Here is a 26,371-nt window from a genome sequence, read left to right on the forward strand (position 1 = left end):
ACCCGCGTGCCCGTCATCTCCTCGCCCCCGCGCCCACGAATCGCGCGTGCGCCGTGCGGCACGGCTCCAGCTATGCGCCCGGGCGCGGTGACTCGTTCTCGGCTAGGCGAGGTTGCGTCGCGCCGTGCTCGTGATCACCACGGCGCACGGCCCCCCGGCGGCGCGTGGATCGCCGATACGATATACCGAGCCAGGCGTGACAAAAAAAGCCGCTTGTGCGTTGCCGCGAAGGGGCCCGGACTGGAGCAGCCGAGCCGTGAGGAGGAGCGTGCGATGTCTCGCTTTCGCGAGACGAATCTATTAATTTATGATTAATCTATATGATGCTACAGTAAATATGCTCTAATTATAGATTAGACTTAAAAAATTTCTCTCACGGATTACCACTTATTTATAAAATTAGTTTTTTTATTAGTCTATGTTTAATACTTTAAATTAGTATTCAAACATTCAATATGACATGTGGCTAAAAAGTTTAGCCCCAGCCCTACTCCTATATTCGTTTCATATCCTCACAGTCATGCACGCCGTCCCCGGCGTCAGGCACACACCATGACCATTGGGGCCCACCCTCCGCTCCACGTCTGCACCATTTTTACCCCACCAAAAAGCATCATCTCATGATTACCGCATCAGCAGCGCATCCCCGCAGGCTTACAGGTGGGCCCCCACATTTCTCCTTTTCACCCACACGGTAACTCCACCGTCCCCGTCCCTGGTGCCGGCGGGCTTGGCTTGGACGAGCCGAGCCGAGCGAGAGCGACCTGAGTCCCCACCTATATATTGCTGCGTCCCGTCGCGCCCTGCCGCTTCAAGTTTCCCCAGAACGCCCAGAGCAGCAGCCGCACAGGGAGATCGAAGCGAGTTGGGGGGGAGGGGGAGAGAAAGAGTGGAGGAGCGAGAGATTGCTTCGAGAAGCTCCTAGAGTGTCCTAGTGATGGCGGTGCTGCTGCGGCCGGCGGCGATCGCCGGCGGGCGGCAGGTGTGGCCGGTGGCGGAGGACCACCACCAGCAGCTGCTAGACGAGGCGGAGGCGGAGGCCGCGTCGCAGCGGCTGGTGGAGGCGGTGGCGCGGGGGGACGCGAGGGAGGCCGGGGAGCTGCTCGCGTCCGGCCGCGCGGACGTGAACTACGCGGGCGTGGTGTGGCTGAAGGCGCGCCGGGTGGCGGAGGCGGCTCTGCGGGACGGCGCCGCCGCCGACATGCGGGAGACGCACGAGGAGATCCGGGCCGACGTGTCGCCGCTCTTCCTCGCCGCCGGCAATGGGGACGCCGCCCTCGTCCGCGCCCTTCTTGTGAGTGCCCTCCCCTGTTTCCTGCCCTGTTCGTCAACTTCGCCGAATTACGATGATCTGTTCGTTGCTTGGTGGATGCTGTCGCTTGTTGCGGCTTGAATGCTTGGCCATCCGCATTCTCGATTGTTGCATTTTATGTAATTGTTGCATTTCCCCCGTAAAATTAGTTTTTGGTGTCGGCGGCTAATTTGCGTCAATTTGCATAGCTCGAACACGTTTATTTACCTCTCTATTTAGTTTTCGTAAGGAAGCACTGAATACTCGTGCTTCTCAAAATTTGCAGTTTTACAAAACTAGGTTTAGGCCGCTTAGCTCACTTTCTCCTGCACCATTCGAGTTGGTGGAAATTTTCTACGACGTTTTCGAGTGCGCTTAGCGGCACGGCCAAGTGCCATCTCCATACCCAATAGGTGCTAGATAAAAGTTGTCCACTGTTCATTCTAATGATTTATTTTCATGGTTGCTCAGGTAGTACTGTATTGTTTTTTCTGTGAGCCCATGATGATTCAATGTACTGTATAAATGCACGCGCTAGACAAAATTTATCCCTTTTTTTAAAGTTTTTGTTGCCATTTAAATAAGTCCAAATTATGAGTAGGACTTGTTTAATTGGAAAGGGAAAAGAAGCACTCGATAACTTCACCCTCAACTTCTATTGTCAAGTGTCTTATGATATTGGCACTTCTTTCAAATTTTCTTGTGGAAATCATAAGGAAAAAAAAGTTGGCCATCATGAGATGTTTTCAAGTAAGTTCTAGATAGAATTATACGATTCATTGTCAAGTTATTTTTTATAGGCATTAGCAAAGTACTACAATGGGACATGTGTTTTTGCAATTATCACTATTATTTTCCGGAAGAGAAGCTACCAAGTACCAGCCCCGCATGGCTGCAATGGGACCATGCTTTATATTGCAGATTTGCAGTTCGTCTTTAATGCGTACGGACATAGTATTTGTTCTATACCCATGACAAAAAGTGGAATTTAGACAAGCAACTAGGCAGGGAAGCTTCCTTGGCACTCTTTATTGTCTAGAAATACGTGTACACATTGATCAAGGTGGGTACACACATACATACGGTATATGCCTGTATTTTAGTAGTAGAACCATCAAAAAAACATTTCCTATTAGCAAATGTAGTTTTAAGTAAGAATATTGTGTGCAAGTACCCTGCTTGAGATTCTGCTTTCCAGTAACTTCTCCCTGCTGCTTCCAGCATCATGCATGCTGCGACTAGAAGCCAAGCCTAATTATATACACTGCGTGGGGTGGTTAGTATATTTAGCTTGAGAGGACTCTGATTTGGGGGACAGGGATAGATGGGTTTGACTTTAACCTGACTAAGCCCTGCTTTGTTTACTGCTGCTGATAGCATAATGAATATTTCTTTTAGCAATTGATAATGTAATGTAATGAACCTGTATAGCATCAGAGGGCACTGGTGTACTGGGCTAGTCGTCGTAGTAGAATCAGAGGTACCAGCTCAGCGCTTTGGTAGAAACCAATATATTCCCCTCGTGAGCTCGGTCGGGGTGGGGGATCACGTGAGCTGCTCAGCTCCCGGTCTCCCTCATTTGATGATCCCTTGCTATGTTCATGACATGTACTACTACTCCGGTTATCTTGAGTAGTTACGCCTTGGTGCTGGATCCTATGGTACTTTGCCTTGGGCCCTCCTATCCTAATCACAATCACTCGAACTCCCCGGGGGGGTCCCACATGCCCGTCGCTCTTGTGATCCTGATCGCGTCATCGCGATCGGACGGCTAGGAGTGCTCCCTGACTATCTGATGGGTTGTGTTGGAGAGTGATACTGGCGAGGCGTGCTGCGCAGGCCGGGTGTTCCGCCGATGTCATGGGGCGCCATTGAATGGTAGTGGCAGGGGAGCACCCCCGGGCACGGCCATGCGTGTACTTTTTTTTGCCTTGCACGAGGACTATACCCGGCGCGTTCCATGGCCTCTGCAAAGATCATTAAGTGCCATTGCCAAGGACGGCAGCCCCATGGCCATGGCTTTTATCCCCAAACGCATAGGCGAAAAAAAAAATCTGAAGGGTCGTTTTTTTTTTCTTCAGAGATAAAAACTGAACGACCTCAGTTGATCTGAACCCGTATTTGGCGGAGCAGGGAATGCATGCGTGCATGTCATGCTACCTGTGTCCATCACTAATCACTGCTCCCTGCACTATCTGATCAGCAAATTGCGGGGTTTTCTGTTCCATCTTCGTCGTTGGGAAGTTTGGAACCTCTCCCTGTCTCCTACAGTCCACAGACTGCGGAATCAGTCGTGAACTGAGCTATCCCTGTATTGAACTCCGGGAGTCCGAGGTCAGGTGGCCATCCATCCGTCCAGGCCAGCGTCGCTTCAGCAGCTCATGATGCCGTGTCTCCGTTGCGGGGCTTCCGGCCATGCGCATACCAGTGAAGGTCACATGATCTGCTGCAGCTGGGTACACAGCCAAGCTAACCGGATCCGATGCCCGCCGCTCCAATACGTCCAAGCCGCACCAGCTGTATTTGATCACGCCTTACAAATTAAAGAAAAACAAGGCCCATGTACTGCTCCTCGTCGTGGTTGGTTGGTAGGAGTAGATCCCCAGTATAAGCCCCCGATCCGCCCCGGCCTCCTCCGCGGCGGGCATCGCCAAGCGCCTCCCTATTAATCGACAGCAACGCGCACGTTCGTCGCGGCACGGAGCCCCCGCCCCGCCGCCTAGCGAGTGTGCGGTTCGTGCGTGCGGCCGGCCGTGCTTGGGCCGACGCTGTACGGATAGCCGGTGTCGTGTCCTTTGCCCCTGTAGCCATCTGCTCCCCCTGCCACCGGCCAGCTGTATCGCCCCCTCTCCCTCTCTCTCTCTCTCTCCTGCTGCTCGCACCTGGCGCCCATGCAATGCACAGCGCCTACGGCCGCCCGTGGGGCTTCGCGATCGGGCATCTATCTGCGTGTGCCGGCCGCTGCCCTGCAACGCCCTGCGTGTTCATGGCCCCCGGTGGAGAATTGAATGTGGTGGTATGGGGACGCCAGTGTGCCACGTAAGTGCTGTTTGAGAACATCACCTCGGGTTCAGACTTTGAGGCCTTGTTTAGTTGGCAAAAATTTTTGCTAAAGGATCACATCGAACGTTTAACCGGATGTCGGAAGGGGTTTCGGACACGAATGAAAAAAAAATTTCAGATTCCGACTGAAAACCGCAAGACGAATCTTTTGAGTCTAATTAATCCATCATTAGCATATGTTGGTTACTGTAGCACTTATGGTCTAATTAGGCTCAAAAGATCCGTCTCATAATTTTCTCCGTAACTGTGTAATTAGTTTTAGTGTTTATGTATATTTAATACTTTATTTAGGTGTCCAAAGATTCAATGCGATATTTTTGAAAAAAATTTAGAAACTAAACATGGCCTCTGTGGTAGCATAGCAGGAGCACTGTACTCGTCGTCGTTGTGGTGACGAGTGAATTTATTGTGCGATGAGAATCCTGGATGTAGAATTGAATGCGTCTCTTTGTCTTGTTGCCTGATGGATCATGTGATAAAATGCGAAGGGCTGGTTAAATTCGGCGTCACCACATTTTGTTTCCACTGCTATGTTCTTACCACATTATTGACCTGACGGTGGATTCATCAGTATCAGAATGTAGCAAGGAGTACCATCTTTTGTTTCTTGATTCTTGCCTGCGTTGTTCATTTCTTGATAGATTTTCTGAACATACCAGAATATAGTTTGTCTGTCATTGAACATCTAACTGTACAAACAAGAAAAAATATATTTTCTTGCATAGATGTTGAAAGGGAAAACGGATTTCAGTCTATTCAGCGAGGCTGAGCTGACATTACGGTGCAACCACACATCAAGATTTCATATATCGATGGATAGCATCACCCTGCAGAATTTTGACCAGATGCCTTCTTCCAGTAGGAGGTCCCTTCTGTCTCTTGCCAAATGAATCATGGTACAGTGCCATTGCAACAGGACCTGCACAGGCTGGCCACCCAGTCCATTGGTTCACCTACAAGTCCCCCCATCACCGACCTGACCAGACATGTACCTTCCAAAATAAAGTTATTTCTATTATCCATCATCTGTCCACCTAGTTCATCATTTCGACCAATCAAATTCATTTCTCATTTAATTTTCTCATGCACTATCTCTTCTCAACAAAATTTCTTCAATCATTCTTACATACTACTTTCTTAATCCGGGTTGTTAGCTTTGGTTATATTTTGGCACAGCAGTTAGTAAAAGCGGCATTTGTTACTTGAGCACCTATTTTTCCAAGTCCCGATGACTATTGTCGCCCTGTTCTGTGCAACTGTGTTGGTCCATACTGATAGGATATTACTACTGGAGCGCTGCAGGTGAAAGTGAAAGCATAGCAATTCTTTGTTTGAACAATCTAATAAATTTCAGAAAAGTGTCTGATCAAATTGTGCTAACTTTGTTCTAATGTTGTTAATGGAAGATGGTTTATGAATTTCTGTAGTTCTTTGTTTATATCTTATTATAGCAGATTCTTATGTTTAGCTACAAGTATTACTCCGTACGTTTTCTTAACAAATGTGCATCGCGTGCAGGTGAAGGGGGCGGATGTGAACGGCAAGGTGTTCCGGGGCTACCCTGCGACGGCCGCGGCGCGTGAGGGGCGCGCGGAGGTGGCGGCGCTGCTGGTGCGCGCCGGGGCGTCGCAGCCGGCGTGCGAGGAGGCCGTCGTGGAGGCGGCGCTGCAGGGGCAGGCCACACTCGCCGCCATCTTCATGGGCTCCGACCTCGTCCGCCCGCGCGTCGCCGTCCACGCGCTCGTGTCGGCCGCCGCCCGCGGCTTCGTGGACGTGGTGGACTCGCTCATCAAGGTACGTCACTTGTTGCTACACACCTTTACTGTAGTAGGATAATCGATTTGATAACCGAGAGCGGGAGGTGCGGATGGTGTTGAACCGTTTTGCAGAGTCCAGATGCTGCGAGCCCAGGGTGCCGTCACATGGGCCCACGGGCTGTGGGGAGCAGTACACACACCATACTAGAGGGGCATGTCTTTTTGGTTTAGTCCCACCTCGATACTACTTGTCCGTTTAGGCTTGTTTATAAGGCGAATCAGTACAGCCCTTTCCGTGTTCGTAGAAAGGAGAGACGGTTGGCATCTCCCCTGAAAGGGACGGGAACAGTCTTCGGACTTTCCTCTAGCACATTGCGGTTAAGGCTACCCGCTTCGGCGGATCTTTCCCAAATTTTTTTTTGCATCTAGGCCCTTCACATATTTTACCTTTGCACTCGATAAGTCACTTTTATCACTAGCGAGGGGGCATCAGAAAAATAATTTATAAACAAAAAATTTTATACGTGTTTTTAACCATTTAAAAGTAAATATCAAATTATAAACTATAATAGATAAACCTTAAAATAAAATCTAAATTTAAAGTTTAAAATTTAAATTATGGCCGGTAAGCATAAGCCATTATTGTGCAGTCCTGTGCAACACCTCTAAACTGGAAATTTGCGGGCGTCATTGATTGAATTCAGAGGAAAACCAAATCGCAGTAGCTAATTTCACCTGATTTTCTCAGTGTGGAGCTGACCCAAATGCTACTTCCCGGGTCCTCCTGCGCTCCCTGAAGCCGTCTCTCCATGCCAATGTCGACTGCACAGCGCTCTTCGCCGCAATTGTGAGCCGGCAAGTCGCCGTCGTCCGTCAGCTACTTCAGGTATCCACCACTACACGGTTGCCCTTCAGCAGCCGGAGCTGAACTAACACCGTCTTTTTGACTCCTGTCCAGGCCGGAGTGAGGAGGGACACCAAGGTGAGGCTGGGAGCGTGGTCCTGGGACACGGCCACCGGCGAGGAGCTGCGCGTCGGCGCCGGCCTCGCGGATCCCTACGACGCGGTCTGGTGCGCCGTGGAGTACTACGAGTCCACCGGCTCCATCCTCCGCATGCTCCTCCAGAACGGCTACTCGTCGGGCGGCGCCACCCATCTCGGACGGACGCTCCTCCACCACGCCGTCCTCTGCGGGAGCGCCGGCGCCGTGCAGACGCTGCTGGCGTCCGGCGTGGACCACGAAGCGCCGGTGAAGACGTCCCGGAGCTCGAGGTCCAGGCCGGTCCACATGGCCGCGCGCCTCGGCCAGCCGGAAATCCTGGAGATGCTGATCGCCAAGGGCTGCGACGTGAACGCGAGGGCGGAGGGCGGGGACGTTGCTGCCATACTCGCCGCGCGACACAAGCGCGAGGATTGCCTGAGGGTTCTCGTGTCCGCCGGAGCAGACGTCGCGCTGCTGAACTCGGCCGGTGAGTCTGCGCCTTCCGTTGCTTGCTCCGGGGGCTGGAAGGGCGGCTTCGAGAGCATCGTTCTTGGTGTGATTCGCTCCGGGATGATTCCTCGGTCGAGCGACCGGAACGTGTTCTCACCGATGATGTTCGCGGCGCGCTGCGGTGACTCCGCCGCCATGGAAGTGCTCCTGGCCCAGCCAGACGTGGACGTCGACGAGCAGGACGTGGACGGGTGCTCCCCCATCATCGCCGCCGCCAAGGAGGGAAACGTCGACGCCTTCCGCGCGCTCGTGTTCGCCGGTGCCAATGTGAAGCTGAGCAACAAGCGTGGCGAGACGGCCATCGGGCTCGCCCAGCAGAGCAAGAAGAGGGACCTGTTCGAGCAGGTCATGCTCGAGTTCGTGCTGGAGAAGGGCATACCCGGTGGCTTTTACGCGCTCCACTGCGCTTCCCGGCGCGGCGACACCGCCGCGGTGCGCCACCTGGCCAGCACGGGCTGCGACGTCAACATCCCAGACGGCGACGGCTACACCCCGCTCATGCTGGCGGCGAGGGAAGGGCACGCGTCCGTGTGCGAGCTCCTCATCTCCTACGGCGCGCGGTGCGACATCCGGACCCCGCGGGGGGAGACGGCGCTCTCCCTGGCGAGGGCGGCGCTGGCCACCGCGGCGTTCAACAAGGCCGAGGACGTGATCATGGACGAGCTGGGCCGGCGGCTCGTCGTCGAGGGCGCGCACGTCAAGAAGCACACCAAGTGCGGCCGCGGCAAGCCGCACGGCAAGCCCCTGCGGATGGTCGCCGCCGCGGGCGTGCTCCGGTGGGGCGGGTCGGCGCGGCGCAACGTGGTGTGCCGGGAGGCCGAAGTCGGGGGCAGCTCGGCGTTCCAGCTGCACCGGCAGAGGCGGGGCTGCGACGCCTACGAGCCCGGGCTGTTCCGCGTGGTGACGGCGACGGGGAGGGAGGTGCACTTCGTGTGCCAGGGCGGCGAGGAGGCGGCGGAGCTGTGGGTGCGGGGCATCCGGGCGGTGACGAGGGCGGTGTACGGCAAGAGAGGGAAAGAGTGAAACGGTTTCTGGTGGTTTCTGTAGCTTGCAGCGCGCGTGCCTGTAAAGAGTAGGGGCGTAGAGGCAGCGACGACGTGAAAGAGTGTAGTAGTGGGTGTGCTCAGCTGCTGGCCTTCAGCTCGAAGGCTGGGTTGGGCACTTGGGTTGGCTTGCCATGATGTTTTTTTTTGGTTCAGGGGCCTGGAGTTTGTATAGCCTTTGGTTGATGTTTGCTTGGCTAAACTTGCTTTAGCTGACTGTTTGTAGCTGCTTTCCCCTGAGAAATGTCAGTATCGTTTCCTAAATTTCTCAGGGCGATTCATCAGTTTTAACAAAGAGGTTGAAAGGTAGCTGAATAGAGAACAGGCAGGAGAGAAATCAATATTTCTCCTGAGAATTCGACAAAGAGAAAATAAACACTGCTAATGTAATTAATCACCTCAAAAGTCAAGATAGGATAAAAGAAATACTAATGATTTATGGTAAATAAACTCATCGATGTGCATTGAACACATCAAGGTAAACACAACACATTCTCAATTCGTGAATTCCTGACGGCCTTGCAACAGAATCAATGCTTCGTCACAATTACTGACGGCCTTGCTCGCCCTTGGCATCAGATTGTTTCGAATTTCTAGCATCATGGTTACAACGTGCACATACAAAAAATATCCGCCCGGCTGCTGCAGAAATTGCAGCCCGTGAACTCCTTGTTACCAAAGTTGTGTAAGGCAAACTAAAAGCTTCTGCCAGATTAATATGCTCAGTTTCCAGAGATTTCCTTCTCCTTAGCCTTGCACATATCATCTGCTGACTTTATGAACTTCTTGGTCAATTCTTCAACCTGGTACATAAAAAGTACAAGTTTGTTACCATACAGACTTTTTACTTCTAGGAAACCGAAGTTGAGTTACTCACCTCCTTCTCAAGCCGTTTTACATCATCCTTTGGCATACCAGACGCAGATTTCTTTATCGTATCAAGTGCCTAGAGACAAAGGAGAATTCAGAATTTAGATACACAATGCAACATCTACATCAGTACATCAGCACAAAGCATTGGAGGCAACTACCCAATAATGATATTTATAATTAGAGAATAAGTGCTTACTCTATATTTGGTGCCAATAATCAGAAGCTATAGAATATTCTGTTTTCAGAACTCTATGATGAGAGTTTAACTAGATTTACAGAAGAGTAAAATATCAGATGATCTTTAATTACTCAATCCTAGCCCCAACAAATTAAGAAAATAACTTGTTAAACTAGCTATAACTACTTCCCTTTTTAATGCGTGGCAAAATGCTATCGATTTAAAGAGAAGAGAGTACACAAGAATATGCTACAAATTAAGGCGGTGCACCGCACTAGCCTATTAGATGCCAATTTCAAATGGAAACAAATATCTAGTTGTATTAACAAAATGTATGTCCCACACCTAGAAATGCCAATTGCCAAGTAGAGCTGTAAAGGCTTGAAAACATTAATCAGCTAAAAATTCTGAACACGCCACAATAGCAATCAAGATCTGCCACAAGTTTGTGACATATGTAAACTGGTGCCAGTGCCATAATAAAATATAACAAAGAAACGAAGCTAACGTATTATTATTACCTTTTGGCGCGCTCGTCTAATACTTTGTTTGAAATCCTCCGCAGATTTAGTGACGACCTTACACAGTGCCTATATTGTGGATGTTGAAAATAATCAGCATTTCAGGAAATACAAAAGAAGTGCAAGTTTAGAATCTCACCTGTATATTCTCCTTTGTCAACCTGGACATGCACAAAAATAAATTAGCTAAAGAAAAGAATGCTAATTTCTATGAAACAGAAGGAGAATATACAGAAGAAAAATGCTATTCAATGCTAAGTCCAGAAAGTTTGTGGGCCAAGTTAACCAATGAATTGAATCTTTAAACATTTCTATGAGTACAAAATAAGCATGGAAATCAATACATTCTCATATGACGGTGTACAAGATCCAAGTTGCTGGTTTATCAGGTGGCAGCACTCAGCAGAACATCACTGGTATGGTTGGAAAAGCAATCTCACAGCAATACATATGGAATAGAAAACTAGGATAAATAATAAATGGAACAGTATAAGCATGACTTACGGAGGGATGTTTGCAATGATCCTGTTGCCATCAGGTGTTGGATTAATGCCCAATGGAGATGAGATAATTGCATGCTCGATAGACTTCATTGACTACAAGATTACATTAGAACAAATCAAAGGAAGTCCTAACAGACACACAAGTGGAAACAGAGATCCACTGTAATGCTGCTCTTCAAGAGAGATATAGCAGTATAGCACACATTTGCACAAAGGCAGAATATTGGGCTTCTGTGTAACTTGTGATTAAAATGACAAGGGCAAAGCATGATATTTTGAGCCAATTAGTCATGTTCCTCTACGTATAAAATATGGATTACAAAATGACAAGACAAGAGTGACAACAAAATCTATTGACTTGTCAAAGCAAATTTATAGGAAGCAAGAAAAGCTCTTACACTCGGATCGTAAGGCATCACCGACAGGGTATGTGCATCAAGGACAGAAACAACAGCTATGTGATTCAACGCAACCTTAACATCTGCAGTCTCCACCATGATGTGATCAAGTATACCTGCAGAAGAAATTTGCCGCATCTTATGTTCAAGAGACAGAACTATCCAGAAGAAACTGTGACATGCCAAAGATTGAAATTGTGATAATACGGTACCAGGGGAAGCTCTTCCTGTTCGTAATTTACTAAGTTCTCGTGACAGCGCAACAACAGCTGCTTCCATCTGCTGTGTCGCAGCCGATTTGACAGTCGGTCCAATGTCAGGGGTGTCTTGAACGGTATCACCTCGACCATCATCCTCTAGCCACTCAAAGACAAAGAAATGTGGATGATTCATAAGCGAGTGCTTCCATTTAGGCCTTACAGAGTTATTTTGTCCAAACCATACAGCTGCATTAACCTAATTTGATAATTATTAACTCAATAAAACTACATCTAATACAAGTAATTCACAGGCAGGAAAAAGACTCAAAGAGTAACCTTTCAACAACAAACAGAAACCTAGTGAGGAATGTAGGGTGGGGAGTACACGGGGAGAGCGGATCGCTATCTTACTCGATTTCTTCCCCTTCGCAAAGCCTCTCCGGGCCTCCAGTAGGAAGAGCTTCGTGGGGGCCAACTCCCCCGCGCCGGCAAGGGATCCGACGGACGGCAGGCGGTGGACGGAGGTGGAAGCGGAGGAGGAGGCGGCGGCGCGGATGGAGCGGGCAGCAAGGGCCGCGCCTCGACGCAGGAAGAGCGCCATGAGGTAGGGTGCTCGGGCTCCGTCTACTAGTGCGTATCGAAGTCTTCAGGGCTTCTTCGCCGGCGAGCTACGGCGGCGGCGGCGGCGGCGGCGACGAACGAGGGTTTTGATGGGTTTTGCTCCGCCTTTTTTGCGGCCGTAGACTTTGACAGATAGTTCGTCTCTTAGATGTTATGTTAGGGTGTTTTCCGCAAATATCCCTCGCGTGTCAATCCTAGCCACTCGCTTCTATCCAACGGTGACGGCCGCTCGACGTCCTGTACTGGATGTTTTATAATTTATTCGATTTTCTAACATGATAAATTAATAGTCAATCTTGTATGTCTAAAGAGTATTTTAGATATTTATTATAAATACATAGGATCCAAGTATATATTGTAGAGAAAACTACTAACCGAGTGTATATCTTAGAACTCGACAAAGTCAATGGCAGATCGTTAAATCGATACAAGCTTAATGGTATGGAGTAGATTTTCTCCTAATAATAACATATACCACTAAGATGTCAACGATAGCTATGTCAGTGAGGTAAGCACGTGGGGAGGCACATGAAAACAAACCATACTCTTTCTCATACAGTGTTGAAGCCAATTGCGCTAGTGAGGTATCACACGTGGAGGCATGCAAAACCGAGCCATGTTCTCTCGCCACACGACGTCACCAGCGATTGTGTCAACGAGGTATCACATGACAGTGGAATGAGAGCTCATATGCAAAGTTGAGCATGTGGAGACGCACGGAACCTAGGCGACTCTTCTTAGAGCGTAATGGCATGAAAGGGGTGTCACGAGCGTGACGACCAAAATGTCTATGTCTATATTTAATATGTTCAAAAGTTTCATTAACTTGTCCTGTTCGGACGACATCTCATATTGTAGTCTCAGTCACGTATTGGATGTTTGCATATGAGTCCCTTATTTGAATATCAACCTTTTTTAAATATTAAGATTCAATATTTCAAAAAAAAAATCCATTTTATGCAAGGTTTACTGCTTACAAAACCAACAGAAACCTCATGGTTTTACTTAATACTGGAGATTGCTTGAGCTCACATACCGCCTATATAGATATATCAATTTCAGAAACTTTTAAAATGTATTTTTTTTGAAAAAAAGGTTGAATTTCATCTGAAATCAAAGGTTTTCGAAACAAAGGGGAACCACTTACGAGCTTGATCTCGAAGGTGGTTTGGCCTCATGAACGGGGAATAACTTCTATTTTAGCTTAATCCATTGAGAGCTCGCTCAGATCAGTGGATCAAAAAAAACATGAGATAAAAAAATGTATATACAAAACCTAGGTTTTGAAAAAATACACGAAATTTTCATAGGAATGGATGTTTGGATGAACCGTGGAAAAAACACATGAAATGAAAATATAGAGCTCGAACTAGAATTTTTTCCCTATTATTTTTCTAGAAATAAAATCAACACAATAGGAAATCTTTCAATATTTTTCCTACGCACAAATCCTCTGTTCCAAAGGGATGATATGTACCATTTTCTAAAGAAATTTAAAACCCTTAATTTTTCCTTCAAGAATCTGGACGAGCCCTAAACATTTCATCTGCCTACTTCTACCGTCTCATCGTGTGCAGCTTTTGTGTCCAGGGATCATGGGGGCGATTGATTAAACTTTTTTATGTAAAAAATAAAATGACATATTTACGAATGAGGCTAATTTATAAATAAAACTTTTATATGCATTATTAACGATCAAGAAGCTAAATTTAGAAAATAAACTTTAATAAAAAATATAAAATTAATTTTAAATTTAGGGTTAAAAAATTTAAATTTTAGCTTATAAGTACGAGCATAAAAAAAATTAGCCACTGATGGTTACGAAATGTGTCTAATCAACAGCCAAGCAGCCCTGAAAGTCGAAGCTCAAAAGAAAAAAAAAACTCTTCGAAAAAGGGTTGCTTCAACGTTGATAGTCTAGCACGTTGTATTTTTGACCGTCCTCCTAACTCCACTAATGCTTGGGACCATATTTTGGAAGTTAGTCAACTATCGTTAAGAGAAAACCCAACCGTTACTTGTAACAAGGCCCACACAATTGGACTAGGCGCGTTGGGCCAACGGGCTGACCATCAGACGTTCTGCGGTTTCGTATGGACTACGGACTACGTACTAGTCCACAACTCCACTTGAGACCATGACTACGGGCCCGTTCTAAACAGCTTACAGCTGGAGTGTTTTCTTTTAACACGTTAAACGAAGAACATCATTACTACTTTAAATACGTATTAATATTATAAACTTGAAAATTAATTTTATTTGACTTTTTAAACAACTTATATTTTTTTCACAAAATATATTTTTTTGGTAGTTTTTTAGACGAAACTTATTTAGTTTGAAACATGTGCTAATGAAAAATAATGTAATAAAACATAGTCGTAATGAAAAATTGTAGCTTATGTTTCAGCCCTCGCTTTTAACTTTATGAGTACTCGTATGTAGAAGTTTATTCGTAAAATATTTTTCGTTTATTAATACGTTGTTTGGCTTTTTATTTGAAAAGCGAAAAGATAACCCCGCGTGTCAGTCACAGATTCACAGCGTCGAACGGCTAACGGGCCGTGCAGCCAGCGTCCGGCGCCGATGGGTTGCGGTCGATCGTTCGCTGCGTCCGGTACCGCATCCCGCGGGTGCCGTGCCCGTGCCGTTCCGGTGCCCGCGGGTGGGCGGCTCGGCTGATCGATCACGCGATCGAGCCGCTTGCTACCCCCGTCCGCTGCAACGCCCGGTGACGCACGCCGATGCGGAACACAACGTGCAGCGCAGCCGCACGCAAAAGCGACGGTAAAATCGGCGACATGCCCCAGACCGAGACCGTACGTGCGGTAGGACGCGCGGGATTAATACACTCTCCATAAGCGACGCACGCTTCCTCCGCTGCTGAGCCGGTACGCGTCGATGCCAAGTCATCAGAGTCGATCGGGATGACACAAAAAGGGCAGAAGAAGAATACCGGTGTCCCACCCAGCAAGAGCGACGCTGCCGACGACAGCGCACGTACTAGAGAAGAGCCCGAGACCTGGTCGCTCAACTCCAACGCCGGTAGCTGATCGCCGGGGCCCGGCCCCGCTGCCCCCATGGGCACGCGAAGAAGTCCGCGGCGACATGTCACGGCGGCTAGCTTGACTAAAATATCGCCGGTTCACTTCAAAAGTCTCGGAGATTTGTCTACTTCCTCTCGCCCTGGGCCTCCTTGCAGCGATGTCGTCCACAGGCTGGCTCGAAACTTCACCAGCTTGCAACGCGATCGATATATTCCGTGCGAATACATAAGCAGGCGACTACAGCTTTGCCCAGCTTGTTCGAAAACCAGGAGTAGACTGAAGAGCGATGGGGCTGTGGGAGAGCGTCCGGACCTTGTTCGGCGAGGGAGGCAATCTCGGCTGCCTACCTCGGATTGGGAAGAAGGGGTCCAGCAAGGATCTTCACTCTTATCCGATGGACCATGGTATATTTGTTTCTTGTTCTTGTCTGGTTCCTTGCTGATCCATTCTGCTGGCAATTCGGCCATGCTGCGTCTGGTTACATTGAATTTTACAGTCGGTTTCTCTGCTCCTGGTTAGCTGTATGATCGGTTCAATTGCAGGATTTCGTCGTGCCCTTAACCTCGCGTTCTTGTGTTCTTTAATCATGCTACTATTGACTAAACAGGAAAGAGGAAACAATAAGGGATCGGTTACGAATATCTGCTTTCATACCCGCTTCGTAACTTAATTAAGGTTGTATTTGTGTTCAGAGAAACGGAAAGGATCGGACAGTGCTGCGCCGGAGGAAGTGGTGACCGTGGAGGTGCCGGAGGTGCCGGTCCGCGAGCTGAACGAGATCACAAGCTTCTTCTCGAGCGAGAACCTGATCGGGCAGGGCTCCTACGCGAAGGTGTACAGGGTCCTGATGCGCGGGGCGAGGCCCGCCGTCGTCAAGAAGCTCGAGAAGCCATCCAAGCACGCCTCCAACATCGTCTTCCTCAAGCAGGTGCTCTCCTCTCGCTCGACTCGGTCGGTGCACGGTGCTCGGTGCTCTCTCTGGCATGCAGTTTTTACCAATCGATGAGACTACCTGCAGCTGTCGGTGGCGTCGCGGCTGAAGCACGAGAACTTCGTCAGGTTGCTCGGGTACACGATCAGCGGCGACCTCCGCGTGCTGGTCTACGAGTACGCCTCCATGGGCACCCTCCACGACGTCCTACACGGTGCAACCCATTCTTCCCGGCCTCCCCGCGTCGTTGCATCGACCGACCTGCCAACCTGAGACGACTGAACCATTCCGTACGTGTGACCGTGTGTGCAGGGCCGAGGGATGGACAGGGGTGGGGGCAGGCGGAGGGCACCGGCGGGCAGGCGGCGGCGGTGGCGACGTCGCCGGCGCTGAGCTGGGAGCACCGGGTGCGGATCGCGCTGGACGCGGCGCGCGGGCTGGAGTACCTGCACGAGAAGGTGCAGCCGGCGGTGACGCACAAGGACGTCCGGTCCACCAACGTGCTGCTGTTCGAGGGGTTCAGGGCCAAGATCGCCGACTACAACATGTTCAGCCAGGCCGCCGACATGGCGCGCCTCAACCGCTCCACCCACACCCTCGGCTCCTTCGGCTACCAGGCGCCGGAGTACGTCGCACGTCTCGCCATGGCTGATCGAACGATCGATCGATATCGCACTGCCGTTTCCACCTCTGTTTCTCGTTGGGATTTGACCGGTCGAATTAACCGCTGAACTTTTCGTCGTCGCGCTGTGAATGTTCAGGTATGCCATGACGGGCCAGATGAACGACAAGAGCGACGTGTACAGCTTTGGGATCGTTCTCCTGGAGCTCTTGACGGGGAGGAAGCCGCTGGACAGGACGCTGCCGCAGGGTCAGAGAAGCCTGGTTAACTGGGTAAGTATGTTTTTTTTCCTGGTTTTCACATTTCCTCTTTCTTTGTCTTAATCACTTGATTCACATCTCAATCTCAGTACAAAGGGTGGACGTCTCTAACTTGTATAATTAATTGGTTAGCTACCCCAAAGAACATTGCTTAGAATATTGGTCACCTGCCTCGTCTATTTCTTATCCAATTTTTCCATTTCTTACCTAAGAAGGCAGCTGAAAAGCTTTTCAGTGACTGATTTATCAGGTAGTTAGCTAGCTGAAAATCTGAAACCAGTAGCTTCTAGCCCCTCGATTAAAATTTTATGGGGGTCACTTTCCAACGGCGATAAAACAATCGAGCAGGAGAAATTTCTGCCATGACGCAGCAAATAAACTACACCTGTTTCTCTCTTAACTGAACAACACAATCCAGCTAAACACAAAAAAGCTGTGACAGTAGGAGCATACTCAGCATAATTTATCTTGGAGCAAGATAGCGTTACTATCACACAAAGTTCTGACGAAATCAACTGGCAGTCTGACTTGACGCACATATCCCCTGCTCCATTCGATCGATATTTTGATGTGCCAGGCAACTCCAATGCTGACCGAAGACAGAGTCCAGGACTGCATCGACCCCAAGCTTGGCGACCAGTATCCTCCAACCGGAGCTCTCAAGGTCTCTCTCCCTAACCATTTCGGCTAACGCATCTGCATTGCATTGCAAGCAATAGTTCTAACCGTCAAGATGTGGCATTGTCACCTCACCTGCAGCTGGGGAGGATTGCGGTGCAGTGCCTGCAGTACGACCCCACATTCCGGCCGTCGATGGGCACCGTCGCCCGCGTCATCAACTACGCCGTCGTGCGAGACCAGCAAGGCGTCGTCTGAATCGTGTACGGTTGACACGAGGATTTTTGCCCTTGTCCATTTGATTCGTTCCTGCTAAATCAATCCTGTTGTGCAAGCTAGTTAGATATGTAACTATGTAAGAGATGCACCGTAACAGTGGAACTGTGAAGAGATTAGAGAGAGATAATATCCAAAAAGCTCCTCTGGTTGATATAAAAGTAGGGAAGAAACAGAACAGAACCCCTTAAGGCCATATGTGAAAACGCACACATCTGTACTAGTAGTACATGCTAGTATGGGTAAATCGCTCATTTTAGGACGGAATTCTCTTTTGTTTTTACTGAGGATGCACCATACAGGGAATAAAAATGTATACTGAGCAGAAGACTGAGCTTATCAGGAAAAAGCAGTTCAGTAGTATGCTCAGCACGAATATGTGCCCCGTTAACAATTGTGAGTACATCGATTTTGACAAAAGAACAGATAGAACTTTCGTATAATATCAGTGAATTTGTATAGGATCGGAAGTCTTGCCATCCGAATGTTTGCCCCAAAAATGTTGGGGTGAAAAAAAAAAAGAAAAAGAATAGGATGACCTGAAACGAAGCTATGAATATATCGTTTCCTTCTATAGTTTACAAGTGTTTATTGTACTCATCATGCTACATAAGTTCTGTATGATTCATGGCAAAAAGAATGTCTTCTATACCTACCTGCAGAATCAAATGGAAGAATTTATCAGAGCTACTGACGATGCATGTCTTACACAGCTACCTGTTGATGTATGTCAATTAACAGAAATATAAATTATTTGCAACAACAATAAATATTTTTCCATTGCTGTAAACTATTTGGTTCTCAAAAGTTTTAGGTTTATTTGGTGCTAAGGACTTGTATTCCATTAGGTACCTGTTGCTTTACACCCTGAATAATACTGGCTAAGTTGTTGTGCTATATACCAATCTTACTGTCATATGATGTACAACTCCAATTGCAACTATATTACATTCAACAGATTCTCCACTCCTGCCTTCCAAGCACAAGCATCTCTTGTAGCATCCATCTCTACTCTAAACAAACGAGAAGCTACTGATAATATTGCATACACTACAAGTGATTAAATATCCCAACATCACATCATCACCTGTCTCTATGACTTATCAGTCTCAATTATGGCAGCTGCAGGTTGCAGCAACCAGGTCTGTAGAATCACCTCATACCATATTCTAACTTTCTAATCAGTGACCCTTCACCCACCCAAGAAACTCATGTTTTGAACTTAACGTTAACATTAATATACAAACTGATCCTAAGCAGTTCCTTGCGAAAGCAGTTCACTGGAAAAACTGGCTTAACTTCAGTTGCAGCAGAGTGTTTGTTTCATACAACAGCCAAAATGACGCAGCAACATATGAACAACTTCAAACCATTCCATTCAAGGTTTGAATTATCACAGCAATCAATTGCAACATTTACAAAGTAAAACAATGGCATCTCTGAATAAAAAAAGGTCAAAAGTACAAAATTACCTCAAACAGAATATTAAATTGGCAACAATGGTTTTCTCTCATCAGTTGCGTCAAGATGGCTGGCCTGAAAAAACAGTCAACACAGGAAATAAGTCCATCAGAAAAAAAATTGTAGTTCTTGATTTTATTTAACAAAACAATATGCCACTTACATCAGCAGCAGCACTGGCAGTCATATTTACAAAAGAAGAGTCAGATAACCTGCCAAACAGAAACTGTCTTATGAGACTAGATGTTCTGAAGTATTATGGACACCAACTATGCATACTAACACCAGTTAATAACATTTGCTCCTAAAACCTCCTACACTTCTGGTAGCATCAGAACATCAACCAAAAATCACAAAAAAAAAAGAATATTTCATAAGATTGTGACACTTTCACTGAGATATCATAAAAATGTAGTAGAAATGAAAGGGAGAAGGGATGTTTACTTGTGATTCTGTGCATCTTCTGGCTCTAATGTTCCAGCCGGTTTGTCATCTTTGACCTTTGCCAGTGGGGAGAAAAACTGAAAAGAAAAGCTGCACTTAAGCCACTTATATATGCTCAGCTGACAGTCCTGAGACTGAATATGACTTTGCACAATAAGTAGAAAGCAAAAGAATGGACAATAACAAATACCTGGTGCATTGAAATAAACACTATGGAGATGCCTAGGAGAAAGTTAATTGTTAAGGTATGTCCCAAAAATGCAGCAGATGCTAGACCAGTAAATATTGTGGCCACGGTTGATGAATACTTCTTCAAAATTGTGTCTGCATTATGATTTTAGTCAATTGTTGCTAAAGCATGGGAAATCAACCATCATGTAACTGAAACACAGAGCCATCCTTTACCTGCATACTTAAAGAAGAACGAAGAGAGAATGCCTTGTGCAGCATTGTTACAAATGAGAAACATTGTGGCTCTTGAATGCCCTCGAAGGATGTCAAAACTCTCTGGCCCTACAGATGGGGTAAAGTTATATCATAGACATTATGCTGAAATAGCTAACAGTCAGAAAGAAAGCGTAAGACACAGTAAGACACTGATGGAAGGTAGTACGGTTGTTCATCAATGGTTTGGCCAACTCAATAGTTTAGAAAACCCAGAACATTAACATGCACTTGCAAAGCAATGTCTGTCTGGGTGCATGGAAGAAGATGATGCATGAACAGGATTTATGGGTTCCAGCAGATTGGAAAACCAGCTTGAACACCACTGTTGAATGATGCTTTAAATATAATAACAAAACATGATACAGAAAATGATTTTCAGTTTCCGACTAATAGCATTGCAAAATTACGGGATGACGAGATGCACTGGTTTCACTGGCCTACACATTCATCTCATCATCTGTAAACTATAAGCTCTTAACGAACATCCAATTTCCTTTACTTTGTAACACAAAAGACGCACGAGTCCTCTTGGGTAACACATCTGTGGTTTGCTACACTTGAAAACTAAGGAGAATATTGAGAAATTGTGTTCTTTTTGTTGATGAAAGATAAAGATTATATGATATTTTTATAGCTATTTAATACTAATAGTATAAACAATGAAATTAACTACTATAAAATTAAAAATCTACTCTATAAAGGTGAGATGGTGAATTTCTATATGGAAACTTTTTGCAAAAAAAAATGCACCATTTAGCAGTTTGAGAAGCGTGCACGCAAAGATGAGGAATAATCCCCCAAAAGAACACAGCCATGCCATTTTTCCATCAGGCCTCAGCCACCCCACATGCAGACTTTGAAAAACAATATCATGCATAACAGCTTTATTCATCACCTCATTAAGTTGCCTTTTGCCTACCTTGAAATATGACAGTCCCCAGGATGCCAAGGAAGTTGAAAATTGCACCATAACCATATAGAAACAAATTCTGCACGTTGTTCCTAGAGTTAGTGTGAATGAAGGGAGAAAACAGTAAAGGAAAAATATGTGAATATGTGGCAGATAAATATAAGGGACTAGATCTTTCCAGCTTATTGTTTTAAGCATTATGTGCATGTGTTATAATAGTTTCAACGAGCTGTAAGGCAAACTTTTTTAGTGCACATCAGTACCTGTAGATAGATGCTAGTGTCAAACTGGCTTTTCAAAGCATACTCATTGTAGACTGAGGCAAGTGATGGGACAGTAACCTACAATCTCACATGTATATAGAATATGAGCTTCTGGATCCAAAATTTGTTCAGATGGTTGAGAAAATAGTAAAAAAATATAAAGATCAACATACATGTAGTTGAATAGAAACTTACAAAAATAAATGTATATATGTATGCAATAGTGGTGACTGCAAGACCAAAAGATTTGGTTCCATCAGGTATGGAGCTTAGTTGATTGACACTGATTCCAATAAGCAACAGAGCAAGGGCTTCCCACTGATAGCCACCAGAAAAGAACAGGGTCATAGGTCAGCATTGTTGAAAACATTTCCAGAACACATAATGCTCTATATTTTTCCTAGGATTTGATTCAGTTTTAAGTTGTAGAACCAATTCTGGATTTCAAGTCCATTTTTCATAATTTACATTTTTTACATTGCATCTAAAACTGTTAACCAGTATTGCTACCTACAATTTTGTAATAGTACTAACAGAGTTAGTAAAAAATATAGTCAGCAAAAGGGGAAGGGGGGAATCTTGAGAAAAGAAGCAAATTGTCTATTGATTTCTGAAATCTTAGCAGTAGAAAAACATGGAAACTGCATGCATTATATTCACAATAACAAACAAAATAGCCTCTTCAGAAAAACCATCTAAATGAGAGAATTTCTTTGCTGTGTGCTGCTGCATTCTAGCATGCAATGACTAGATGCAATATTTTCCCCCAACGCCAACCTCAGTCTCACCTGAATTATAGAGAATTTCCTTCTCATTATGAATTTTAGGAGGATAGCTATGACAAGTACCTTGATCAGGAAAAGAATATGATATTAGTAATCTTGCTTCTTGTCAAAAATAGAGAAAATACACATTCACATCTTGCCCAAACCACATGAATAAAGCATGGGAAAATAGCAAAAGAGGGTACCTTCAGGTTGCTTAGCATCTTCACAGTTGCAGGGTTGAAGTATAACTGCATGTGCAGTACAACAAATTAAATTAAAACCAAGACCAAAATCTAGATCAGATAGGAAGACTAAGTATGAACTCTAGGAAATAATTTCTTAAAAACCATTTGGTCTCTCATTAGATAGGTATCCTAGTGCAACAGCTTGGAAGCATTGATAAGTATTAAATTTTATATTAGCTAATCAAGTGATTGGACAAGTTGCAAATGTAATTAATAGCTCAAGAGGTCTTGAGAAACACTTAAGAAAGGCCATGTCTTTTGCATTCATATATATATACTCCTTTACCTGCATGATGAACTTTAGGTAGTTGTTGATGGCATATAGGAGAGCAGGCACAGCTAAGAGTACATTATTACGGGCTGCCTAAAAAGGAGAAGTATTCGAGAATCAAATAATTAGTTGTCATATCTTAAAAGGTGGAATTTAGAGCAATTTGATGCATAAAGCTATAAATAAATAATTAATTACAGGAAAGCTGGAAGCAAGTCATTAAGGAATAAAAACTACAAATAAGAGAAACAACACTTCTTCTAAGGAATTAAAAACAAATAGACAAATACAGTTCGTGGTTAACATTGTGAAAATGACATTGAGTCATATATCCAATCTGTGCCCATGTTGGCCACAGTCAACAAAGAGTGCATTCTGTGCTAGCATGGACAAGATAAATCACCTGTACAAAGGTTGAAAGAGACAGAAGTGGCTTCTCCCCAACCTTTTGCTTTCTGGACTGTCAAACAAAAATAACAACTTTAGTGGAAAATACTTAACATAACAAGAGGCAGAAAGGTTGCCAATAGTAAAGCCATGATTGCACTGCTGGTCTACTGATGATGATGAATTCTTAACAATACCTTGATTGGCCATTCCAGAAAATATGCATGAAAAATATTGACATTACACAGAAGGATTTTGCATGCTCACAAGAGGTGAAACACACAATAACAGTTGTAGAAAGCATGGATCATCAACAGCAAGAACTAACCTGGATTATTAGCATTACGATGGCAAAAATAACTTTTGTAACTTCCGTCAGAAAGTTGACACTGATAGGACTGAACTGAAATTTCCCATCAACCTTGGACATGAAGACTAGAATAGGCTGCAGACACAAAGTAAAAATTAGCTAGGTTCAAATAAGTTGGCAATCAGGTATATCCTATAGTTTGGCAGTAACATATCCACATTGAAGTCAAAAGTCTTTAATAGAGTGAACTACCTGGAGACCAACCAAAATGCAGTCCCCTGACACAAGAAGGAAGTGAAGCGCGCGGTACTTGGATGATATCTTGCTGCGGTGCTTGTCATATGCCCTTGACACACTCCGGGGGCTTGGGGCCACCACCTTGGAGTGGCATACGCTGCACTCCATCCCTCCGTTCCTCTGCATCTCCTCTAAATATGCAGGACCAGAGGCCCAAAATTGCAGCACTGCAGCAGCAAGATATCTATATCACTCTATAGCCGTGGCTTCTGATCCCTTTGCATGCCTGCAGCAAAAAAAACACACTTGAACTAAGCAAACCAATCGATGAAAACACAGCACAAACAGACACTGAATATATTTCTCCCCAAATTCACATAATCTCGCAAGTTCCTGTGTACCACCGCTGCGAGCTACCCAGTTCACCAAAAACACCATGGCCGACAGCATCGACCGAAGTAAACCTCAAATCGCCCAATCAACCAAATCATCTAGATAATACATATCAGATCACTGGAAGCTAACCTCGCCAATAAAAACACAAAAAATAGTTAGACCATGCAGATAACTAAATCACGATCAAATGCAGCAAACGCGTGCTTCGACCCAGATACACCCAATCAACACCACACACGCACACAAAAAAGTACAAAATCAAAGGTGAGCTGAACGGTGGAGAGATCCGAGGACCTCGTATCCGGTACTGTACCACGGGCGAAAGTTGGGGCCGGGTCGCGGGATCTGCGCCGCCTGGGGAGACCGGCCGCGCGGCGAATCTGGGCCCTGTCCGGATCGGCCGCGGTCGGGTTCCGCTCGGCACCCCCCCCCCCCGGCACCGCCAACGCGGAGATCGGGCGGTGGCGCAGGGCCTCCCCTCTCCCTGGCTCGCCGCGAAGATTTCGTCGAGCTCCGGCGAGGAGGGGGAAGGGGAGGGAGGTGGGAGGGAGAGGAGCAGCAGAAGGAAGGCGGGGGCGCTTCGCGTGTATTTATTCATGATTTATTTATTTTTTTGTTGTTCCAAGATATTCGTGATTTGTCCTGTTGACATTTGTATCTGTGCCATGTTCTCCGGTTGTTTGTAATGAAAATGTCCAGTATTTCAACTTCACACCGTCTCTCGTCTCTTGGTTCGAAAACTCATTTTAAATTATAAATCTACGTAATACTAGTTAGATATCTGTGTTTTGCTACTAATTTTATGATGCGTTATTAACTTTCTTATATGAAATAATCATCTTAATTTAAATTTAAGGGCTAAATTGTAGAAATATAGTGATGGTACTCTTTCTTTTTCTTTTTTATAGGAGTATAGAATATGTCTGGATCAGTAAAAAAATACATGTTTTTCTCCGTTTCATATTAAAAGACTTTCTAAATTTATTTAGATTCATCCATATATTAATGTACTTATTTTATATACGTGTCTAAATTCATTATCACCTATAAAAAAACTAAACATGACCGGACCATCTTATAATATGGGAAGGAGAAAATATTTTTATAATAGAGATATTGCCTCTATTTTATATTACAACTTTCTGATTTTAACTAGATTTATCTACTAACCATATATAATATATGGTATATATAGATTTCGTACTCTATCAATCCTCAATACTTTATTTTTAGTCTAACTCACGTACATCTGTACAAAGACTAATATTTTTCACTTTTTTAAACCTTAATGCATATATATCCTACCTTTTCAAACTAGATATATTTATCTCTTATTTTACCAAACTTCAATAGATAAAAATAAAGTTTTTGTGAGAGCAACATGAGCTAAAATCGAATTACTTTTGAGACTGGGACAATGATATACATATAAATCTAAACAAGAATTTAACTACACCACCACACTACGGTCGATCTGATATAGTATGAGTTAGGAGTTTGGATAGTGTTTTTGGTTGCAAATAAAAACACTAAAGGTCGGTATTTATAGGAGAACTCGCTGGTATGTTCTAAAGATATTTGCGAGTGGTTATATAAGTTATAGTAAATTTTACTTTGACCTGCTAATGTTTCATTTTGGATTATCTTTAACTAATATTTTTATTTTGGACAGGGTAATATTATATTTGTTACCTATTAGACTATCCGACTCTCTTATTAGACATATAACTATCTCAAGAACATCGGCTCGTACTTATTAATAAACCCCTACGGATGTTTGTTGGGTATTTCTGAATATGACAAGGATATAGATAAAATATTAAGCTTGATAAAAAAGTGTAACAAAGGTAAAATCATTGGGTCTAAAGTAAAAACATTGGTTAAATAAAGTTTCAAAGCGAAACAATGATAATAAAAGACGACCCATACTAAATTTTGCCCCATAAATTATGGATATACAAATTATATTTAAATGGTACGTAATACACCTACTTTCTATGTCTAAAAGAACCTATATATAAGGATGAATCTGGACATACGATGGTTTTGTATATATCGTGATTTATTCTTTGTAGGAAAAAAAAGGGAAATTAACGGGTGGAATACGTACATGGGAGAGGTACCCAGAATAGTTTGTTTGTGATAATTTTTGACGCGTTATTTCTTCTCTCCATGCGATTTGGGGGTTGCTACTTGCTAGTAGCCTTTCACTCTCTCTAACATTTTTCTATGACATTATTTCCTCGCCTCCTATTGCAGCACGTTGCCAGCACGCATATTCGAATGTTTCCTCGCATGTTTGGTCCAGGTCCAAACACAAATGGCAAGTTGCAAATACTAGGGGATATTCTAGTTTTGATTCCTTTTTTTTCTTTTTTTGCAAGCATGAGCGGCTGACACAGCCACACCAGCTAACAATCGTTAACAGCGGCGTTGTAACTCTTAAAAGCTCGTCGAATTGAACCTTCGGCCTTGCCTTTCTTCGAGTGCTCATGTGCAATTTGCTTGGACCACTGTCCACTAATATTTTCATTAGTGAGTA

At 45.2% G+C, this 26,371-nt stretch overlaps 4 protein-coding genes and 1 non-coding gene across 6 annotated transcripts; 3 read left to right on the forward strand and 2 right to left on the reverse strand.

The window, feature by feature from the left end:
- Nucleotides 1-873: 873 nt before the first annotated feature.
- On the forward strand, nt 874-8,906 carry LOC102708708 (ankyrin-3). The gene is made up of 4 exons (XM_040523579.1): nt 874-1,294; nt 5,873-6,148; nt 6,860-6,997; nt 7,070-8,906. The coding sequence occupies exons 1-4, from the start codon at nt 938-940 to the stop codon at nt 8,624-8,626; spliced, it is 2,328 nt and encodes a 775-aa protein (XP_040379513.1). The 5' UTR covers nt 874-937; the 3' UTR covers nt 8,627-8,906.
- Nucleotides 6,407-6,530, forward strand: LOC121054335. The gene has a single exon (XR_005811739.1). It is a non-coding gene; the product is annotated as a U6atac minor spliceosomal RNA (small nuclear RNA).
- A 239-nt stretch (nt 8,907-9,145) lies between the features above and the next one.
- Nucleotides 9,146-12,083, reverse strand: LOC102708987 (ribosome-recycling factor). Its single transcript, XM_006652380.3, has 8 exons — nt 11,731-12,083; nt 11,332-11,475; nt 11,120-11,235; nt 10,723-10,814; nt 10,358-10,379; nt 10,219-10,287; nt 9,524-9,592; nt 9,146-9,449 (listed from the first exon to the last, which is right to left on the reverse strand). Exons 1-8 carry the CDS (start codon nt 11,918-11,920, stop codon nt 9,369-9,371), a joined length of 783 nt encoding a protein of 260 aa, XP_006652443.1. The 5' UTR covers nt 11,921-12,083; the 3' UTR covers nt 9,146-9,368.
- Nucleotides 12,084-15,113: 3,030 nt separating this feature from the next.
- LOC102709554 (PTI1-like tyrosine-protein kinase 3) lies at nt 15,114-17,958 on the forward strand. Its single transcript, XM_015836616.2, has 7 exons — nt 15,114-15,388; nt 15,677-15,912; nt 16,003-16,129; nt 16,228-16,540; nt 16,677-16,809; nt 17,375-17,461; nt 17,557-17,958. Exons 1-7 carry the CDS (start codon nt 15,271-15,273, stop codon nt 17,671-17,673), a joined length of 1,131 nt encoding a protein of 376 aa, XP_015692102.1. The 5' UTR covers nt 15,114-15,270; the 3' UTR covers nt 17,674-17,958.
- A 302-nt stretch (nt 17,959-18,260) lies between these two features.
- LOC102709269 (CMP-sialic acid transporter 4) lies at nt 18,261-24,389 on the reverse strand. 2 transcript variants are annotated; one of them, XM_006652381.3, is made up of 16 exons: nt 24,143-24,389; nt 23,449-23,719; nt 23,215-23,331; nt 22,903-22,959; nt 22,515-22,592; nt 22,187-22,231; nt 22,005-22,064; nt 21,412-21,534; nt 21,217-21,294; nt 20,963-21,032; nt 20,002-20,109; nt 19,787-19,920; nt 19,597-19,673; nt 19,316-19,364; nt 19,164-19,227; nt 18,261-18,347 (listed from the first exon to the last, which is right to left on the reverse strand). In XM_006652381.3, the coding sequence occupies exons 2-15, from the start codon at nt 23,617-23,619 to the stop codon at nt 19,177-19,179; spliced, it is 1,218 nt and encodes a 405-aa protein (XP_006652444.1). In that variant the 5' UTR covers nt 23,620-23,719; nt 24,143-24,389; the 3' UTR covers nt 18,261-18,347; nt 19,164-19,176. The 2 variants fall into 2 exon arrangements, with proteins under 2 accessions (XP_006652444.1, XP_015692101.1); XM_015836615.2 differs by having other exon boundaries at nt 24,124-24,389.
- Between the last annotated feature and the right edge of the window lie 1,982 nt (nt 24,390-26,371).

This window comes from Oryza brachyantha, chromosome 4 (genome assembly GCF_000231095.2).
Source record: "Oryza brachyantha chromosome 4, ObraRS2, whole genome shotgun sequence".
Classification (NCBI taxonomy): Eukaryota; Viridiplantae; Streptophyta; class Magnoliopsida; order Poales; family Poaceae; genus Oryza; species Oryza brachyantha.

Coding starts and splice junctions, on each gene's coding strand:
- LOC102708987 (XM_006652380.3), bottom strand. CDS start 11,920: ATGGCGCTCTTCCTGCGTCGAGGCGCGGCCCTTGCTGCCCGCTCCATC. Junction 11,476..11,730: donor TGCGAAGGGGAAGAAATCGA/GTAAGATAGCGA, acceptor TTGAGTGGCTAG/AGGATGATGGTCGAGGTGAT. Junction 10,288..10,357: donor TGACAAAGGAGAATATACAG/GTGAGATTCTAA, acceptor TCCACAATATAG/GCACTGTGTAAGGTCGTCAC.
- LOC102708708 (XM_040523579.1), top strand. CDS start 938: ATGGCGGTGCTGCTGCGGCCGGCGGCGATCGCCGGCGGGCGGCAGGTG. Junction 1,295..5,872: donor CCCTCGTCCGCGCCCTTCTT/GTGAGTGCCCTC, acceptor CATCGCGTGCAG/GTGAAGGGGGCGGATGTGAA. Junction 6,149..6,859: donor TGGTGGACTCGCTCATCAAG/GTACGTCACTTG, acceptor TGATTTTCTCAG/TGTGGAGCTGACCCAAATGC.
- LOC102709554 (XM_015836616.2), top strand. CDS start 15,271: ATGGGGCTGTGGGAGAGCGTCCGGACCTTGTTCGGCGAGGGAGGCAAT. Junction 15,389..15,676: donor CTCTTATCCGATGGACCATG/GTATATTTGTTT, acceptor ATTTGTGTTCAG/AGAAACGGAAAGGATCGGAC. Junction 15,913..16,002: donor ACATCGTCTTCCTCAAGCAG/GTGCTCTCCTCT, acceptor GACTACCTGCAG/CTGTCGGTGGCGTCGCGGCT.
- LOC102709269 (XM_006652381.3), bottom strand. CDS start 23,619: ATGCAGAGGAACGGAGGGATGGAGTGCAGCGTATGCCACTCCAAGGTG. Junction 22,065..22,186: donor AGATGCTAAGCAACCTGAAG/GTACCCTCTTTT, acceptor TTCCTGATCAAG/GTACTTGTCATAGCTATCCT. Junction 21,033..21,216: donor ACACTAGCATCTATCTACAG/GTACTGATGTGC, acceptor AACAACGTGCAG/AATTTGTTTCTATATGGTTA.